Source organism: Acanthaster planci, linkage group LG01, assembly GCF_054643075.1.
Source record: "Acanthaster planci isolate LZ-2023a linkage group LG01, COTS_SCS, whole genome shotgun sequence".
Lineage (NCBI taxonomy): Eukaryota > Metazoa > Echinodermata > Asteroidea > Valvatida > Acanthasteridae > Acanthaster > Acanthaster planci.
The window spans coordinates 40024720-40046543 of record NC_141777.1 but is presented as its reverse complement, the minus strand read 5'-3'; the positions used below and the strand labels follow the sequence as shown (position 1 = coordinate 40046543).

The following is a 21824-nucleotide window of genomic DNA, read 5'->3' as shown; positions in this document are numbered from 1 at the left end:
GAGTTTACAGATTTTTTTCCTAAATGCAATGAATGACTAGATCTCTTACAGAATAGAAAAGCTGTTAGTCAAGGCATTTGCAGTGATAAATTTACTCTATACGCATGGCACGCATAACACTTGACCATAAAACCTGGATGTAATTTGAAGCCTGCTGCCACAAAATCTTTTATGAATGGGTTTTCCAAGACTTGCATTGATATAGTGGAAGAAATCACCTGTATGCTGATCATCTGTGCTGGATTTCATGCACCTGTCCAGAATTGCCCCCATCGCGGAAGTAAAAGCGTCTTCTGTGTTACAAGTAGTAATTTGACTCCAAAACAATTGCAAAATTAAAGAAAAATGTAAACCCTAAATCAAATGACTATAAGTGGCAGTGGCACTGCCTATAAGTATGTACGTCATAACATGCAATTTCCATGTAGTGGTATAAAACCATGTCCTTGAACATTTTAATAAACTTAGGACTTTTGGTTCCAATAAATTTGAGAAACTATCAACTTGCTTGAAGTACAATAAAAATCACATCAGTATAACCACTTACCCCTGATCCCCTAGGCTCCTGCACCAGAAAGCATACTGAACCTCACAAATGATAATAATATTAATCCTTAAATGCTGCATTGAAGAGATGAGTTTACAGATCCTTCTTAAACTGCAGGAAAGAAGGGGAAGACCGCACCCATGCCAGTAGATTGTTCCAAAGATAAGGTGCAGCATATGATAAAGAATAACCCCCCATGAATGAAAATGACCTGGGTTCTCTAAGAAGATTCATATTACTGGATTGAAGTCTGCGCATGGGATTGTAAGGTTGTAATAAGTCATCAATATATGCTGGAGCAAGACTGTGGAGTGATTTATAGACAAATGAGAGCATCTTGTTAATGATTCTGAACTTAACAGACAACAGGTGCAATTCTTGTAGGACCAATGTAATGTGACATGTCTTTCTTGAGAGAGTAATGATACAAGCATCCGAATTCTGTATACGCTATAGATGATCAATTTGTGATTGTGGGAGTCCAAACGAAAGTGCATTTCCCATATTCAAACGCGAAGTTGTCACTCAATGGATGATCTGCTCTGTTGCATGTAAACAAAGACATTTTGGTATTTAACCAACAATATGAATATGGAACAATTGGAACGAAAAACACATGAAACATGCGAGTCTAAAGAAATTGTTGCATCACAAATGACCCTAAGGTCTCTGGCCTTTGAGATAACTGGAACATCAGTATTACCTATTGTGATATGAGGAACAGATATCTTGGCAAATTGTGAATTAGAACCAAAGAGCATAAATTCTGTTTTCTTGTCATTTAGCTTGATAAAGTTATCTCCCATCCCTGACCTCAGACACACAGGTCTCCATGTTCTCAATTCTCTGGTCAGCACAATCCTGTAAGGGCCTATATGAAAGATACAGCTGGGTATCGTCAGCATACATGTGATAGTTGAGTTGGTGTCTGGAAATTATATTTTATAATGGGTATGTATAGACAATGAACCAAAGTGGTTCCAAAACTGAACCTTGAGGCACTCCAAATTTATGAACAACTTAGTTGGATTTACAGCTTTCAATTGGAACAAACCGGGTCTGGATTGGAGATGACATTTGCTGCAGAGATTACTAGTTCCAAAAGGTATTATATCAAACAGGAAATTAGCGTAATCAAATGTCAGCTGGAAGTGAGTCAGGACAGACTTTGTTTTAATCCATCAGCAATTAACCCTTTGCATCCAGTTGGCTACTGGCAAGATTGTATTTAGATGCCCTCCTGCACAAAATGGTTTTTGAGCAAGAAATAACATTCAAATCACAATAATTTCACTCAACTCTTCTCTTTAATTCTATAGTGCTGAAACTGTGCTGTACAATGGATACTTGATTACGTGCAAATGTATTTCATTTATATTTTAGGTCCACTTGAAATGTTGATATCAAATCCAGTGCACAACACAAGGCCTTTCAAAGACAACTCAATGTTTGGTCTACAAAGAAAAAGAACAAGAAAAAATGGAAAGCAAAAACAGATGAAAAGGTACACAGGTTGACAGTAAAGGAAAGGTTTGCCATGTTCAACATAAAAGATGATTGTTCAAACTACATATTATCTGGAATAAATTGTGACAAAATTTCAGAAGTGGCTTTCTTTAGTCATGTGTTCACACCGAGCTGAGAAACTGGCATGTTTGGGGTTCAGAATTTGAACATGAACAGTCATGAACTGAAAAGTATTCTCCCTGATTTACATCACAACAACAGCTCCCTACCGTATCCTCCAGAAAAGCCTAGACAATTCATAAATCTTTAAAGAAATTCTCTTTTCTTTACACCTATATAGAAAATAATTTCAGTTTTCAAACATCAAAGAAGAGCATAAAAGGCACAAAAAGTGAGAGTAAGAAAAATTAATTGCATGGATTTTTAAAGAAGTTTTAAAGAAGATTTTTAAAGAAAGAAACCAGGGTTCCAATCTTCTTGCCTTTACTGTTCAAATGGGACATTCAAACTATAACCAACTAAAATTTATTCCATAGTCATGATAGTAGAATGCGAAAATTCAATATTATACAAAACAGCTTAATGAAACCTCTTTCTGTATCCCAGTTTTTTTCTTAGTATGGTGTGAATTCCGACAAATTATCAGGCTCCAAATCAATTCATGCTTCAGAGAGTATTCCGTGGTGTTGTGCAAATTTCTCTAATCACATATATTTCAGAGTATAGCTTCTTTGTACCCTGTACAATGTACATCAGGATCACTTTGTTCAGAAATTCCTTGATCTGTGGATAGTGTGAACACTGATCTGTTACATACCAAATGGAACTGTTCATTTTAGTGGTGTGAGCGTCTAATATTGAGAGGTATAATTCATGTCACATGATCAATAATCTACAAATCAGGTGATGATTTCGTCAGTATTGTATACAACAAATCATTTCTTGCCAGAAGACAATATAGATGTTCATGAAGCATATTTAGCACAAAACATTTATTTGGTTTATTTTTATCCTGATAAACGTTCATCCTCTACATGTACCGCATGGGTTTGTAATATTTTGATGGATACATGTGTAGTCCTGAAAGTGATATTTACACAGGTTGATTTCATAATTTGTTTTAGAATACGATTATGTCAGTGGTTAAATGCACAAGTTGAACTGTTCATAATGTTCCATTATGTAACAAACATATACGGAGGGAGTTTGGGTGAAACAACAATATATGTACAATAACCCTCCTATGTGGAAGTCACTCTTTGGGTCACTTGGTAAACACCTCCAAGAAGCACAGCTGTGTCATGTTGTGCACTGCACCAACTGTCCCTCACAGGAATATCAGATTGCACTTTTGTACTGCCCAATAACTGTGCTTCACTGTTTCATGTGCATAACTGTGCAGTAAACCAAATGCAGTGAAGAGGACTGCACAAAAGACCCTGGGTCATTTTGTGCTGGCAATCTACTGTGTGCACACTGAACCTGTTTATGTTTGAGTTCCATATAGAAACTACATGCTCACCAGTGACTGTGGGCATTTGTGCACATTTGTGCTGTAAAACCATAGGAGGGTTAAAAGGATGAAAAACCCTTTTGAGAGAATATACTTGTGCTGGCTACAATGACAGCTGGCACCTTGTTCATAGAACACATAAAACATGACAAAATTATACATGCATGAACAAATAAAGAACTGCACCCTTGAGGAAGACTTGTGAGGTTTAGAGGTCCAGTTTAGGGTCACTTCCGTTTTGTTCCGTTCACAAGGATGTTGAGAAACTTCCCCCTAGTCATCTCACGAGCTGTGGATTTTTGAAGACATGAAAAACTTCAACATTATTTTGTAATGTTAATTAAACAATAAGTAATACAAAACTGCTGCAAACGCCTTGCTGACTACAGTGACCTAAAATACAAATCACAAAGTATGGAGGGCCTGACGTTTTAATCCTAGCAGGAACCTCCTCCATATTTTGTAAGTAACTAATCAACAATTAATCCTAACAGTCCTCAGTCCTTCACCTGTTGGAGGACTGAGGACTGTTAGGGTTAATCACACAAATTTACATGTAATACTACTGCCAGCCTTCATGATAACCATAACATCCTAAAACTTTTCTTCTTTTTCTGGACAAAAAAGGTTTGAATAATGGAAGGTACTGACATACGGCATAGCATTTAGAAGAAAATATGAAACTGTCAAATTGACAAAACCACAACGACTGTTCAAAGAATTATATGGAGCCACTGCACACTTCTGTGCCAGTAACCTGAGAATATAAAATGGCAGTGCTTTGGTTAGCAGAACTATATTTAAAAATTTGCAGGTTGCAATTCAGGTAAAATACGTAAATTAACAGTCAATGCACAGTCAACCAAACTGCATCACTTTGAGGGACACTACATGTAATTTAACATACATTCTTCCAAACCAAGCTGGTATGCTAAGTTCTGTAATCCTTTGACCTTCTCCATCAGGTTGGCTGTTGTCAGGCTACCTAGCTCTGTACACAACCAAAAAAAACAGACAAACTGATATGTAAACTCACTTGTATCTCACTTGCAGATTCTCTCGACATGTGTAAAAGGCCATAATCAGTTACAAGATGTGGTGGGCTAATTTTGTGCAATTCTGAGACTTTCAGTCAATCAATCCTTGGGATCGAAATGAAATACACAGATGTAGTGATGTCAGATGTCCGTATCAGATGACCCTGAGCCCCCTAACTTTGTCTAGCCAGTCTAAGGCTTTCTGTCAAAACTAGCTCAGCAAGGATTTAGCCTGACAGCTGCATGTATTATTACTTTAGACCCTCCGCTAACTAAACTTGTAAATGTACCTCAAGCACATGAACAAACCCAACACTGTTTCCACTAAGCTTTGTCAATTACAGATAATCGCCGATATTGATATATCGGCGGCTGGATATCAATAATACCGATATATCGAATTTTTCAAAGAATATATGTTTTCAAGCTCAAAACCAATGGCATAATGCCGAACACCTTTTGTGGTTAGGCGGCTTTGGCTCCTACCAATGCGATTAGTCTGCTGGAATTCGCGAGCTTTTTTAAATCTTCCCCAAACAAAAGAGCACCTGACAACACCACCACCATGTGGTCAGAACGGTATATTCAAATGTGAAGGCATGCATACTCTGGCCAGTCTGTGATCTGAGCGGCCGGCTTCATGCATTGACAACGTGATTTTACTTGCCCAAACCCTCGTTTAGTTGCTCACTGCTTCCCAAGACAGTAAGTTCCTCCTTCAACTAATCACCATTGAGGAAATTGCAACGCCACTATACGACATGAATATACATTACCCCAATGTCCACAGGACTCTGATGCATCATTCATACAAGGTCGGGCAACGGCTATTTCTTAACCACTCGATGATCTTGCCTGGTGTCATACACACACAAGTACCAGGCAAAATTCACTAACGCTGAAGTCACAGCCACATCTAAAACAGTCTTTGAACTTCATGGCTTCCGGCTGTCAAAGCTCTGCTGTGCCACGCATGCAATAAGCAATAAGGTTTTGTACCCAGTCACAAGGGCATTTTACAGTTTATATGTGTATGCATTTTCCCTTGTGTGGAACGGTGCCCTGCTGAATGTACAACGTGCTTCATACACTCGAGTATACACATGTACATAATGATGCATCATTGTACACCACACATCTGTTTACTTTTACCACATTTTATAAGCTTTTGTGATGAGGAAAAAAACCAAATCAAAGGTAAATTCGGTGCCTGCTATTCTTGGCCACGAAAAACAGACACTTTTATTTCAAGACAAGATATTGTCTATAACAACAACTAGACGTACTAATTTACTATTATAGCTCCATTTTTTTATTATATCAATGCTTTCAATGCATCGATTTCAATGTTTAAGTGATATCATTTATATTGATATCAAAGTGAAATCAATATATCCGATATTATCGATATATTGACAGACCTTAGTTTCAACTAGAGAGGGGGACCCATACACAGAATGAAAGGAAATGTCTTACCATTCAGCATATTGATGTCATTCTGCTCCAAGTCTGCTTCCCAAGGTTGTGATTCTGCTTCTTGTGCATTGCCCAGTGGCTACACAAATGACATATTGCATTAATCAAACTGGTGACCGGACTAAATGAGTAAATATTTATTTTAAAAAAAGGGGTCCTCACCAATATATGTCTTTAACCACTTGCTGCTGGGTGGTTTGAAAAATGCAGTGCACATAATTTGGACTTTTTCAAGATTTTCAGTTTTCCAAATTCTTCAAAAATTCATCATTTCAATTAATGAACGTTTACACCCACACGAATTACTGTCTGGTGGCCACTCTAGTCTGACAAACAAAATCTACTGACACCAGAGTATTTCAGCCAGGCCTGTAGCCTTGTAAAAAGAGCCCAGATTGTGTGGTGTTACGTAAAGTTCTTTTGTAAACGAACCTGGCACAGTGCACTGCTGACCTCTTTTCATTAGGGGCCAGATTAGCGTGCAGCGGTGCTGTGTGGCTCATCGCTGTTGTAGTGGAGCGCTTTTATGCCCGGTGGTAATCCGCTCGCACTAAATGCAACAAACCGTGGTATACTGCTTCAAAACAAGGCAGGCTTATCTCCACTATTGAGAGTGAAAAAATGTTGGTAATGCCCAGCAGCCTGGTCTTTTTTCTGAGTACAGTCTATTGTTACAAGGCCCAGTTCCCTTTGTCTGATTTTGAAGACTCCGGCCACGCGTATAAACACACGGTGCCCAAACCTGGAGTCCCCCGCGGCAAGTGGTTAATGGCAATGGGGTATATAAAAAATTACATACATTTATTACATCAGGAAGTTTGCTGGCACATCAGTATGCGGCTTATCAAAAGCAAACATGCTGAATGCAAAACACTTTGCAAAACATGTTATCTTGCAAGATACATGTACAATGCCAAACAGTAGAATAAGAAATAAATGAATGACTGCACTTACGCTTTTCATAGGAGCAAAATCTGATACACCAGGAACTGCAAAGACACACAGAAAGGGCTTTGAGTAACATCAACATATAAGGGACAAGAAAAGAAAAAACTACTTGCAGAAAAAAAATGTAAACACTAACTGGACAAAGCTTACAGACTAATATGGGTGATTCACAATAATGCAACTCCAAGAGTTTGCAACCGCTTGGCCAATCACAGTGCATGAAATCTATTGACCCTTTCCAAACTTGCATCGGGTAAACAGATTTCAGGCACTGTGACTGGCCAATGCATGGCAAACTCTTGGAGGTGCACTACTGTGAAATGCCGCATTGTGTTCTATCATTGTTACTGGTACATACGTGTTCATGAAGAGTGAATAAAGTATTTTGGCCCTTGGGGGAAAAATTCCCTGGTATTATACTAATGAGTGTAAAATTATCATTTTTATTTAATTAAAATTGAACAAAGCAAAGCCCCATACTACTATTTGCAAAAAAAACACACCATAATTTTTTCAGTGCTAAGTCAGTTCTATGGGTATATTTATTTAGATAATTTTTCAGGCAAGAAACATGGAGATTACACACGGAAAATCATATATATACAGCAAAACCTAGAAACTTGAACAAAACCTGTTGAATAAAACAAAACACAAACCAAAATTGACAACACTGTGCCATATGCAGGTCTGCAGGATCGCCTAAAAAGCCAAATTAAGGCTTCTCGAGAGGCTCTCCGACTGCATCAGCACAATTTTGCAAAACTAAACAAAATCAAAAAGACATTACAAGACAACATCAAAAACATCCTATTATTAAAATAAACTACATGTATAAAACCCAGTGAAAATGGTGGCAAGTGCCTGTCCACAAATAGACCACACAAACAGTACAAAAAGGAAGGTATTTGAGTTCTTCAAAAATGTGATGTAACTGCATCAATTCACTCCCCAGCCAAGACATGGAAAATCCCCATTCCAGCTACATGGCAAACTTTTCCATGTACATGTAACATGCCTCGTGCACTGCCAATTTTCTGTTTTTGACCCAAAATCCCCATCCTGGATCTTGGAAAATAAATGACCAAAGCCTGAAATTAATCTTGTGGCCATATTGGGGGGAGATGTCCATGTATTATACACCCAAGTTTCTGGATCAAGTACATGTACATACACTGTTTATGATGTTTCCTGAAACAAACAAATACATAAGGCCAAATACAAAAAATGGTCCAAGCCCGCCCCGAGGAAATACACCCGCCCCCAATTTGTTTTTATGCTTTATCCATTGAAAAAGAAAACGGAAAAAACAGCCTTTTGGATGATCCCTTACGCATATTTTATAGCAACCATCTGTTACGCGCTTTGGAAACGATACTTCTGAAATCGCCGATTACTCCTGAACATCTACATGTATGAGTACGAGTGCAGATTCACCCAACCTCGACTTCATGGTGCAGCAAGATCGAATCCATCGGAACGAGGTTGAGATCCACCAAACCATTAGAGTTTTGGGTAAGCCGCATCCAAATTACTAGCGGCGGCGGCAGCCGCGTGCATAAACCTAGCAATAGCAACTACAATAGCCTTGAACTATGCGGTCACAGCCACAGTGTGTAATCCGGATGCTGCCTGGACCTCTACTGCATGCTGGGTTAATACTCAATAGCGGCAGCTATTTCCAGATACTGATCCCACTTCACAGAGCTACAGCACCATGACCCTCTCTGAGAAAACCTTCCTATTTTCGCCTGGCGGTACAACCCCTTCTCCTTTTGTGATGAATGACTTGCCTGAGTAAACCCTTTCGTAAAGAATATCAATAAAACTCATTTCACTGAGGAAACTGCTATTTCTTTTTCATTTTCCAATCCAGCAAAGATGTATGTTGAACTGAACCTAAAAAAAGGGACAAACACCAATTACTATTGTTTTTATCTATAGCCTAAACTTGACATTTTCATTGATTTCAAGTAAATAACCACTATCCATAACTTACTCTGCTCTGGCCATAGTTCTGGTGAAGCTCTATCCAACCTCTCAAAGCTCAGAAGCGTTTGTTCAATATCTGTAACACAACCAACAATATGACTGATACTAGTGATTAGTAAAGTAGATTAGTAGTGTACTTGTACTTTCTTGAACATGTGATCTGATCACAGGGAATCGAAGACTTGTCACAAATGATATTCTATCAATACAGCAAGCATTTCGGTACGTGATACCTCATACAGGAGAGAGTTCCACATCTGAACGTCACCTTAGACCTCATGCACAAACATGACAAAGCCCACATGTACATGGACATTGACAGAAAAGGGCCATGTACACTCTTAAATGTGATTTTTTTCCCTTGTAAACTTGTGTTCCTTCCCAGATGTACATGTACGCAGGTATTTGCTCTTAAGACAAAATCATGTAAATTATTTGGACGAAAACCAACAAAAACTTGAAATGAACTGTGGATTTGAACTGTTTCTGACTCAACAGCTGTGCCACACAATCACTTAGTAAAGCCACATGAAAAAAATAGTTAGTTTGGTATCAGCCCCGCCTCAAAAAATCTTGCCACGTTTTTTTTCCTTTAAAAGTTGTCTAATCCGATGTCCTTAGCCATCCCTCGTAGTTTCTAAAATGCCCAACCTCATGCATGCACAATATGCGACCTCAGTACATACACACAATGTCATGTGCACGAGTCTGAAGTGAACGTTGCGCTTTCGTTCCGTGGTTGCAGCAGTCCAGATCAGCATGCATACCAGAGTATTTAAAAAAAAAAACTCCTCCCTCCTCATTTTTTGCAAATACAACTGATGCTAAACTATTTTTTTAAGTGGCCAAATGGCAGGTAAATTTAATACTCCCATGAAGGAGCTACATGTATTTGCTTTGTGGGCCTAGGCCTACCCATAATGCACACCTCAGGCTGTAGCACAGGAGCCTACTTAGTACTTACCCCCACCCCACAGAGGGGTACTTTACTTTGAACAAATTTGTTCTTAAATAAACTAACCTTTTTATGGCTTCATTTTTACAGGTTGAAAGTCTGACCAATATCCCAGATGGAACAGTATTTTAAATAACATTAGATGCCAAGGTAGTGGCAGGAATGAGTCAGATCAGTTGCAGTAAAATTTATGTAACCATAATTTGCACACATACTGTGAATGTTATAACTTCACAGATCTCAGTTATGCCTCTTGAACTGGGAACAAATTTGAGTGTTTATTACTTAGGGTTTGGAGACGCAGTATAAGAAAATTCCTTTTGTCACATCTTGATTTTCTCCCGTTTCTCCCCTGTCCCCCCCCTCTCTCTTTTAATTTTTTTCACTTTAATTTGAAGTATCAATTTGAAGAATAAATTCCCCACAAGTAGCAACAGGCCTGAATATAAGAGCAACTGACTTAGGCCTACATGTAAACTTGTATTCCTGACAAACTATTTGTTAGCAGCAGCATGCTGGAGGGTTACAAGGCTGTTGTGTGTTATTCTTGCCATCTTGGCATAAATAATGAGGATTGATTTGTGCGACCAAGGTGTGAAACCCCCCCCCCACATGCTGCAGGCAACTGCCATTTCAACCAGTCAGGTAATACCCCAAGAACTGTGCGATCCAACATCGGACCATACACTAACCATAACCATATCTACATGCTCAACATATTGACAAAAATATAATACATAATCAGTGCTCTGAGTTATGTAATTGCAGAGAGCTTTGGCCGGGTAGGCCTACCTTCAATAAATCAGGGCAAGCATCAGTTCTCAGATTCTGAACTGAACTGAATTTGCTTGCCCTGACGAAGGTACCCAGTTACCGAAAGCTTGGCAATTACATAATTAAGAGCACTGATTACATATTGTATTTTTGTCAATATTCTGATCACAGTGCTACGCAGCCCGCGCCCTTTCATTTACATGCTCAACATGTTGATGAGCAGGATGTCACGGTCGTACTAATTAACGTCAACACAACGTCAACATGCGTCAACACATGATAGTAACGTCAACACACCAACACACCCAAATCACGTTCTAAGTTAACAGAAATGCAATTCAATGGCAATATAATGCCTAAAATACAACAGACGGTGGCCATGTTGGCTCGATCAGATGGATCACACCATTACGCTACAGGGGGTCACCTCTATACAGTAAACCATGGTACGGTCCAAACGCCGTGAGAAGGCAAGATGGCGGCGAACAGCAGCTCTGCTCAAAGACAATTTTTTCGCGTGAAAAAACTCCCTTGAAATGTAGTAAAATGTAAACTCGATTAAATAGAAATTATTTCTAAGTGTATACATTACAGTTCGGTACGTCTGTTTTCAATGCATTTTGTAAGTGTTGGCGATGTGTTGACGTTACTATCAATGTGTTGACGCGTGTTGATGGTGTGTTGACGCTGATTAGTACGACCCGGATGTCATACTCAACACGTCACAGTAAAATCTAAAACACAAAAGTTAAAATGAATGTCTCCCTTCTGTTATAGGAACAGGGTCCCAAAATTCACAATCCCCTAAATTTAAGTGGTTGTGCGTAATTGCAGGAGGAAAAATGACAACTGCACCTAGATGTGATTAAAAAATTAGCGAAATCAAATTTACCCGCATTACTCGGCACGCTCGGCGCAGCTGCCATTTTTGTCTATAATCAGGTGAGTAGTCTGGCTCCAAGATTACAATGTCCAAACCGCGTACCGAGATATATGTCCAACCTTAACGCGGCGGTCAAACTTCGGTGCAGCTAACAGCCACGTTATGCAACTACTACTACCGCCAGTACTACCTACGGTGGCCCACAACTGTCACGGCAAAAGCAAAAGCGCCACGGCAAAAGCAAAGCGTCACGGCAACTGAAAGGCAAGCGCCACGGCATACCATACCGAACAAATGACTAGGAATCAGTCTAGTACTGTACATGTACATACTTGTATAGGCCTAGTACTGTATGTAATGAAGCGCGAGTGTGCTGCGTTACCGGTACATGATGTAGTTAATTTATGCGCGTGTGCACAGTACTGTACATGCTCACTCGACCTAACATTTAAAACCCTCGCGGGCAAGACCATACATTGCAAAGCACGGACTCATAAAAATGTATCTCTCATTATTGTGCACTAATCCATTCATGGTAGGGGTAAATGACTTCATTACACCTTTTATCATTTTCTGTATCTTCCTGAATGGTTGTTGAATGTAAGCCATCTGTAGTCATTTTTTAAAATGTTTTTAATAATTTGTAATAATTAATAACTATGATAAGAAAGAGGCAAAAAACGACACCACACAATTTCCTTCTGACTTGAGCTCAATTCTTTTGTACTATTTAGCAGTAACGTACATTTACATGAAATATCACACATTTGCCTTCATGAAAAATCACACATTGATCCCTTTACGTAAGCATTTCTGTTTGTTGGGGGGGGTGCACTGACGCACACGTGTATATGTGCACATGCATGAAAAATATCACATCACCCAGCGGTTGGTTGGGTGGTGTTGTACAATATCCCTTAATTGTTAGTTGATGTTTATTACCTTGAAACAGTCTGTGTACATGTATTGAACTCGGCTCTCCGTGCGTGGTTTGCACCCTCTCCCAGCTCCAATGATACTGAAAGAGTTCTAGTTTGAATAAAACAAATCATATGTAGCCTAGATATCAAGCACAACAAACGAAGACGGCGAATAGCTAACCTTGTCCACAGTTGGAGCAGAAATTCAAAGTGCCCGCATTTCTGCCGTGTCCGTAGTTGCTGCAAAGCATGATTTACTATTATGCATGGTGTTCATGCAATAATAATAAACTTCACCGGTGTGCTGACCATTACACTTAATAGTATCCCATGGTTCGCAGCATCACACATTTGCACGAGCATGCCGCACAGCTAGAATCATCAGCTCCGAGTGTATGGAAACGACGGTCCGTGTACGCGTGTGCCATGGCCCTTTTGCTTTTGCCATGACAGTTGTGGGCCACCGTAATACGAGCCTCCATTACGAAAGTTTATGGGGTTGCTGATGATAATGCTGCGACTAACTGCTAGAGTTCCTGGGGTACGCTTTTGAGCTTGTTTGGCTTTTATAGTAGGCCTAATGTGTCAATATTTATCATGTGCAAAAAATGGGGCCCACTTTGTTTGATTTCGTGTAAAGTTTTGTCTTACAGGGTTCGGCATGTTTTGCGCACCCTCAGAAATGTGGGGACCAATGTCCACCCCGTCCTGCTTGGCCACGCGACACGTAGGTATTAGGGCCTGTATGTCCACCCAGCGCTGCCGGTGTATCAATTCGCTCTTTGCATGCTACTCCCATAGGCATGCAGAGCCTCGAACTGGCAGCTTGTACCGTTGCGTGAGAATAGCTTTGTCCAATTGCATGGTGTCACATAGACCCACAAATAGGGGCTGCAGTGGCTCTCTTTTACAATCTGTCTCTTATCTGTCGTCACCACAGCCCTACTTCAAGGCCTGTCTTAAATACCTGAAATCCAAACTGGAGGATTGTCACAAACTTTGAATCCTAATATCTTCTGAAATGAGAATGACTTGACAATTTTACTTACACTGGCATATTTCTCAGAGTTTGGACTTTCATACGAGCACCCCAAAGCTTTCCAAAATCGTAAATTTTCCGATGTATGGCACCTTGAAAAACCCGGCCTGTAGTATTACATGCTGAACACAGGTAGCCCCATTTTGAAAAACGAAGGCAGCGCTAGGTACTACGTGGCACCTGCAAAATTTTAGCCTAAGCAATATCGAGTAGGCCTACCCTAAATTTGCCCATACAAATGTTTGTGCATCCAACTTCCTTGTGAAACTCTTCAATGGAATTATGCACTGACTGTAATTCACTGCTGATGATAGATCTTCACTTTAATGTTTTCTTTTTGAAGCTACAGTACAGGTATGTGCGAATTAAAACGAAACCTTTTCCAGGGAGAATTTCTGAAAAATATCAATAGAACATTTACAAAGCTTTACTTTGCAGGCTAAATACAAAATGTTAAAATTGTCTAGAAAATGGATAAATGTCACTGTTTGTTCACGATTGATGTTACATGTAGATGTCCAAACGGGCACTAATGACGAATTTGATCAACTTTTGCCAAATATTGAGGGCGTTATCAAAACACAGAGCCTGAACTGCGCACCTTATAATTGTTTTGAGATTCCCGTTTGTGATGACGGGCACGGATTCAGTGGCACTGTATTTTGTGACTTTTTCAGAAATACCTGTAGAAACAGAAGCTTTTCATATCCGTATAAATATCTCATATTAACTCTCCTATGCCGAAGTCACTCTTTGGGTCATTTGGTGAACACCTCAAAGAAGCACAGCTGTGTTGTGTTGTGCACTGCACCAACTGTCCCTCACAGGAATATCAGATTGCACTTTAAAGTTTTGTGCTGCCCAACAACTGTGCTTCACTGTTTCATGTGCATAATTGTGCAGTAAACCAAATGCAGTGAAGAGAACTGCACAAAAGACCCTGGGTCATTTTGTGCTGGCAATCTACTGTGTACACACTGAACCTGTGCATGTTTGAGTTCCATATAGAAAATTCATGCTCACCAGTGACTGTGGGCATTTGTGCACATTTGTGCTGTAAAACCAAAGGAGGGTTAATGCTAATTATGATTTTATTGGATAGAATTAAAAATTCATGCCTCACTGTACGTGTACATGTAACTTCAAATTAAATTGAAAAAAATTAACAAGAATGAAAAAGAGGAAGCGATGGGACATTAAGCTATTGCAAATAAAAGTTTTTTCCTCAAACTGTATCACTAAACCAAAGTAATTAATGCAAAAAAAATTCCTTGTTCAAGAGATAGTAACTGGCAGATTTTTCAGAAGTTTGGCATTACTGATACCCTGTAAACCGGTTGGTCAGCGAGACTTAACTCTTGCAAACGGGGGAGTATACTCCTGGACCCGAGTGTAATGTGCACACATGCTACTCGTGTTGACAGGAGTAACCGTGCAAATGCACTCATTGATTGTGTATAGCTGCCAGATCGAGGCTCTGCATGCCTATGCAAATTTAGTTTGTGAATCTGGCATTAAAAACTTTTGCATGCAATGACCATCAGGATGGCCTTTAGTTCAGTGCTAGCTTCACCAGTATGGATTTCCCATTCTTGTAAAAAACCTGTTGCAAGAATATGATTTTTGACGAGCTGCGAAGCAAGTGCAAGCCTATATAATACCGATTTCCGTCATCTGTCAGTCCGTCCGTCTGTCTGTCGGTGCGGTCCAGTCATCCGCCCTCAAATGTTAAAGTTTTTCCTTGTGGGTCCATAGGTGTTAAGATGTGCCATTGACTGCTTGTTTGCTTCTTCTTAGAATTCCATCAGTATTTGAATAGTCTCATATGGCATTAATGCTTAGAAACTTACGAATTTAATGAAAAAATCATAAAAGTTGAAGATTAACCCTAACCCTCCTCAATCCTTCACCTGTTGGAGGATTGAGGAGTGTTAGGGTTAAAGTTTTGAGTTGTATTGTGTACTTGCCCTGTAATACATACTTGTAAAGTACATATGTACTGAGCACTCCTGAGACAAAGAAAGCTGTCAAACAGATGTCAATTGGAAAAGCTCCTGGAGTAGATGGTGTCCCTGCTGAAGTGTTCAAAGCGGGTAATCGGGAAATAATCAAACACGTGACTAGTCTGTTTTGGGCTATGTGGGAATGGGGAAAGCTGCCTCAAGAGTTCAGAGATGCCACTATAGTTCACCTGTATAAGCGGAAAGGAGCCCGCTCAGTGTGCAACAACCATCGGGGCATTTTCTACTCTCTATTGCTGGTAAAATCCTGTCCCACATCGTCTTGAACGGACTTATTCTGCATATCTCAAAATCGTTTGTTCCTGAAAACCAATGTGGATTCAGAAAGGGACAAGAAACTGATATGATTTTCACTATCCGCCAGTTGTAAGAGAAATGCCTTGAACAACATACAGGGCTGTATATTGCCTTCATTGACCTTACCAAGGCTTTCGACACAGTAAGCAGAGAGGGCCTATGGATAATACTATCTAGACTAGGCTGCCCACAAACATTCCTGGAGATGCCCCAACAGTTCCACACTGGTATGATAGCCAGGGTAGCTGAGAACAGCTCGATGGCAGACTTTTTTCCTGTGTCTATTGGTGTCAAGCAGGGTTGTGTACTTGCACCAACCCTGTTTAGAATCCTGTTCGCTGCAGTGTTGTACGAGGCTTCAACTGGTCTGGATAGAGGAGTCCATTTACAATATTGGACAGATGGGAAGTTATTTAATCTCAGAAGATTCAAAGCCCAAACTAAACTGTTCAACGTACTGGTCCTTGAGTTGCTGTACATGCAGATTACTGTGCCCTTGTACATGTAGCACATACTGAAGAGGACCTTCAGGTAATTATGGACAGATTTGCAACAGCTTGCTCCAGTTATGGGCTTACCATCAGCCTTAAAAAGACCGAGGTGATGTTTCAACCACCTCCTGGCTATAACTATATCCCACCATCCATCACCCTTAGCGGCACAAAGCTCAGTGCAGTGGAACAGTTCACTTGTCTGGGTAGCATCCTATCCTGATCAGCAAATATTGATGCTGAAGTGTCCCGCCGCATCTCTAAAGCAAGTGGTGCATTTGGTGGCGTTCTACAGAAACTGTGGAACAAAAGGGGTATAAAACTGGAAACAAAGCTCAGTGCCTATAGAGCTACTGTTTTGACCTCCTTACGATATGCATGTGAAATATGGACAACATATGCACGTCATATTAAGCAGCTTGACCGTTTCCTCCAGTGATGCATTCATGAAATCATGAGGATCAAAAAGTATGACATGATTCCTGACACCGACGTGTTGAAGCGAGCCAATATGACTGGCATTGAGGCCATGGTTGGAAAATCTAGACTCCGTTGGGCTGGTCACGTAGTGAGGATGGATGACAAAAGGCAGTCATGTACTCACAACTGAAACTTGGCCGACGTAGAGTAGGAGGTCAACGTAAGAGGTACAAGGACACCCTCAAGGACTGTATGAGGAAATGTGGTATCCACTGATCGCTGGGAGACCCCAGCTCAAGACCACCCACTTTGGAGGAGGCGCTGTCATGAGGGCATTGCTCACTTTGAGGATACATGTATCCTTCAGGCTATGGAAAAATGCCATTTAAGGACGTCCGGCTGGATCAGCCTACTACTGCTACGGCTTTCCTTTGCCCTGAATGTGGGAGATCCTGCAAATGTAAGAGTGGCTTACTGAGTCATCTAAGGCCCATAGCAGAAGAGCTAACCCAACCCAGTAAACTGTGAACTATTGAGTGTAATGAAATGACGTTCATCGTGGACCACGACGGACAGCCATCATCACTAAGCACTCCTGTAATGTACATGTATGTACATGTATGTATAGACGGTGTTCAGACACATAAATGGAAGGGATGGGGAGACTCCAAAAGACAGATTAGTATGTTTGTTGGAGGGGAGGGGTATCTGTAGGAGGAGGATCATGGGGACAAAGTACACATATGTAGAAAGTGGATGAAATGCTGGATAAGGCTGGTGTATTGGTTGGGCTAGATTAGTGGGATGATGGGACAGTCAGAGTAAGAAGTGAAAGGAATGATGGGCATGGGTGGAGTAGGAGATGGATAGGATGATGGGGAGGGGGTGGAGTATGAGATGGATAGGATGATGGGGAGGGGTTTAGAGTAAGAGATGGATAGGATGATGGGGAGGGGGCGTAGTAGGAAATGGATGGGATGATGGGGAGGATATGGAGTTGGAAATGGATAGGATGATGGGGAGGGGGTGGAGTAGGATGATGGGGAGGGGGTAGCGTAGGAAATGTATGGGATGATGGGGAGGGAGCGAGTAGGAAATGGATTGGATGATGGGGAAGGGGAGGGATTAGAAAATGGATAGGATGATGGGGTTGGATACAAAGTGCAGAACTGTACATGTACCCAGTACTTAAGAGAAATTTCAATTATGCACCATCCGTCAAACTCACAAATTCACTGCTCATATAATCATCCAGGTCTAGTCCGACTGTACTAGCTGGACCCACTTTCTATAGGCATTCCTCTCTCCTGTAAAGAACTGTGAAGCCTTTGTACCTGTATCTCCCTTGGTGGTGGTCTTTGTTGATTTACTATTAAATGACAGGCGCCCTTCAACACACAGTCTGCACACAGCACTGACTAGGTTTTTTTTTCTCCTAGAGTACAATGAATTGTATTGCTAAGGTAAAATAGCTTGTACATCTGCATTGCAGTCGTATGTCAACCAATCTTGTAAAAAATTTTGAGATTTGTTAGTATTTAATTGTTTGGTTTAGTTACATAACATAACAAATCAACAACAACATTTATTTCAATGTAATACAATTAAATTATGATGAACAAATAATATTGACACTCAGTGAATACAAAAACAGAGGGCAACATTGAGGTACACAGGTGAAGCTAAAAGCTTTTGTACCCCGCCCTCGCACTGACAAGGACTATACAAAATATTAGATATACAGGAATGAGACAAGACTTGGCCATGGCTGAATCCATCTGTCTGATGAGTACATTGTACAATAATTAGGTGACATCACAAATTTTCCAAATATGTATTAAGTAATGTCATTTTCAGTTTCTTGGCAAATGCAGGCAGAATTGGCAATGATTTTAGTGCGTCATTTAGTTTGTTCCGACTTGAAAGGCCACGATTCACTAGACTATTTTTATTTAAGGCTGTTCTACTGAATTGAACGTAGAGATGCTTTCTGGATGCACTTCAAGTATTACAGAAATGAACATTTGATGCTAATGTGAAACATGCATTAAAACAAGATGGTAATGCATTATTTGTATATTTATACATAAATTTACATAAACAAAATTCGTACAAATCATTAAAACGTAGAATTTTAAGTTTGGCAATCAATGGAGCAGTATGATCAGAATAACCAGTCTTATCAATGACACGTACAGCTCTTTTTTGCAACTTCAGGATTTGTTTACCAATAGATGTAACCCTATCCCATGTAATAATGGAATAGTTCACATACGGAAGAACAAAGGAATTATATAGGGCAAGCAAAATACTGCTTGGTAAATCAAACTAAGTAATTCATTGTGCCAATATTTTTTGAAACTTTACTTGCTACATCATTACAGTGGTCCTTCCAAGTTAAATGCTCGTCAATAATAATACCTAAAAATTGAGTACATTTTGATTGTTTGAGGTTTGTACGATTTACATGTACAGCAATTAGAATAGTATGTTTTCCACAGAATATCATGTAATTTGATTTTAGTAAATTAATTCATAGCTTGTTGGCTAAAAGCCACTTACCGGTATTTATATCGATAAGCTCTCCATTGATATTTTGAATGGCTGTATCAACATTAGTGTGACTATATAACAAGCTGGTGTCATCTGCATAAAGGCAAAAAGATATAATATCTGATGTATTGCAGATGTCATTGATATAAAGCAAAAACAACAAGGGACCCAATACTGAGCCTTGTGGGACTCCACTTTAGAAAAGGTGGACAGAACTGAGATAGGTCTAAAATTTTGAAGATTGTGTTTACTGCCTTTTTATGTATTGGTGTAACTTTACCCTCTTTCAGACCGTCAGGAAAGATTCCTGATGTTTGTGACTTGTTGAAAATTGTGGCTAACATAGGCGCCAGGGAATACCGTGCCTATTTGAGAACAAGTGCGTTAAGGCCATCATAGTCTGCTGCCTTTCTACAAGGAATTGTATTTAAAAAGAGTGAATGCGGGCACCTGTCATTAAGAAAGAAATGGAATGAGGTGTTACACTGCGTAAGATCGTTGGCAATTCTACAACCAACATGGATTAAAAGTAGTCACTAAATGCATTAGCGATTTGTTTGTCACCATTAATTCTCCTTTCATTCTGGACAAAATAGGTGGGGTTTGGCTTTTTTACTTTCCTGTTTAACAACGAGTTTATAAGCTTCCAAGTACTTTTTAAATTTCCTTTTTCTTGCCAAGAAAAATTTTCCTTTTCCGTTTGTATTAAGCAGTTCAATTTGTTTTTACAAACAGTATAAACATGCTTGTTATCTGGAGTGGGCTTTCTCAGGAATTTTTTGTGAAGGAATTTTTCCTCCTTATTTACCTTTAAATACCATTAGTTAGCCACGGTGACTTGTTTTTGTTATAACGACATTTAATTGCTATTAAGGGAAAGTTTTTGTTGTAGAGTTCTAATAAACGTCCTAAGAAGATGTCATACGTGTTATGAGTATCATTCACAGACGTTAAACAACTCCAGTCGATCTCGTTCAAATTACTGATGAAATTTGCAACATTGTTACTATTAAAAACCCTCTTTTTATACCATTGGTCATTTAATTTGTTTCTGTTGGGAGAATTCATTATTAGAAACACAGGTAAATGGTCACTTATGTCGGCTAGTAAAACACCAGACGCATGATTTACAAAATCAAAATTTACAAAGAAATTTCCCTCTTTTTTTACCATTGTATGAGTATTATTAAGTTCTATAAAACATGATTCAATATCGTCATTATTCACATCTACATGTATGTCACTCTGCATCTTATACTCATAACCCTGTTTAACGAAGTGCTACACCACCACCCCTTCTATTTTTTCTACAAACACCTTCAAACAAACACCTGTGAAGTTTGGAATTTGATTAAGTAATATCCTTAAACCATGTTTCGGACATTCCAATTATTGAAAATCTATCCTCTAGAAGATTAACATAGTGAGTAATGTTAAAAATGTTTGGGGGTAAACTTCTATCATTAATATGCAACAATTTCATATCATTATTTTGGCTGAAATCCTGTAGAAAGTCATCTTGGTCATAATAAGAACAATGGATATCCAAACATTCAACGTTTACATGTAGGTCAGGATCTATGTCAGTATTCACAATCGTAGTATGATCCGTAAGGTTCGTAAAGTAAAGGGATTAAATACAATTATTGTACTTTACTCACGTGACATGAAACGATAAACCAAATTTTCATGGCCTGAAAAAGGCTACTGCGTATTTGTTTACGTAAGAATAACAAAAGATTCCATCATACATTTTCTTTCCATCACTAAAGCTTGCCGGCTTTCAGTGTACGGCCATGAACAATAAGCAAAACTAAGTTGAGGAAAGAAACATACAGTATGTGAGGAGTGGGGCAGATGTCAGTTCCCACAGTTCTGGGGGGTAGGTTTGGCGCGGTACGACGTGTTTTTCGATAATTTTCTGGTAGCTTTTTAGTGTTATCCTGCATTTTGCGGTTCTTTCCGGTGTCCTTCAATAGTTTTTTGGTGTTTTCTGGTGTTTCTTAGTGGTTTCTGGAGTTTTCTATTGTTTTCTGCTATGTACCTGTAGTTTTACGATATTTTTGGTAATTTTCCTGTGTTTTTCAGTAGTTCTCCGCTGTTTTCAGTAGTTTTCTGGTGTTTTCCTGTATTTTGTGGGTAACCATCATGCGATATTGCTGCCTTTTATTATGCCACACGGCCATGTCACGTGTGCATGTAATTGGGGCTGACTAGACCAGGGCTATACATGTACTTGGTTCTTATATTACAGTAACCTGTATTGGCATGAAAAAGGCCTATGTGCAGTGGCTGCCCCCTATTCACGGTAACCGTAATGTGAATTTCAAATTCTATAGTTACCATGGTTAGGGTAAGCTAATATATCTGTACAAGTGGGATGACCATAGACAATTCACTGAGCTAACACAAAACTGATTCACATGCTGCCGTAATGCATTTCCTGCCAAAGTCAGTCAGCATTATGGAATTAAAGCTACACAAACATGATGAC

The 21824-nt window shown here is 39.5% G+C and overlaps 2 protein-coding genes across 7 annotated transcripts in view; one reads left to right on the top strand and one right to left on the bottom strand.

The window, feature by feature from the left end:
• Window positions 1–1835: 1835 nt before the first annotated feature.
• On the bottom strand, window positions 1836–12861 carry lin52 (lin-52 DREAM MuvB core complex component). 3 transcript variants are annotated; one of them, XM_022237461.2, is made up of 6 exons: window positions 12691–12861; window positions 8985–9053; window positions 6995–7029; window positions 6041–6119; window positions 4435–4518; window positions 1836–3816 (listed from the first exon to the last, which is right to left on the bottom strand). In XM_022237461.2, the coding sequence occupies exons 1-6, from the start codon at window positions 12758–12760 to the stop codon at window positions 3755–3757; spliced, it is 399 nt and encodes a 132-aa protein (XP_022093153.1). In that variant the 5' UTR covers window positions 12761–12861; the 3' UTR covers window positions 1836–3754. The 3 variants fall into 3 exon arrangements, with proteins under 3 accessions (XP_022093153.1, XP_022093154.1, XP_087002706.1); XM_022237462.2 differs by lacking the exon at window positions 12691–12861 and adding an exon at window positions 11599–11767; XM_087146580.1 differs by lacking the exon at window positions 12691–12861 and adding an exon at window positions 11012–11367.
• Window positions 12862–12942: 81 nt separating this feature from the next.
• Window positions 12943–21824, top strand: part of aldh6a1 (aldehyde dehydrogenase 6 family member A1) — a 90930-nt gene continuing 82048 nt past the window's right edge. For 3 of the 4 annotated variants that reach the window (XM_022237458.2, XM_087146522.1, XM_087146517.1), the window contains exon 1: window positions 13086–13236. In XM_022237458.2, the coding sequence (XP_022093150.2) occupies window positions 13171–13236 (66 nt within the window). In that variant the 5' untranslated portion in view covers window positions 13086–13170. Of the gene's footprint in view, window positions 13051–13085; window positions 13237–21824 lie in introns of those variants that run through there. The other variant, XM_022237459.2, reaches the window with a different exon arrangement.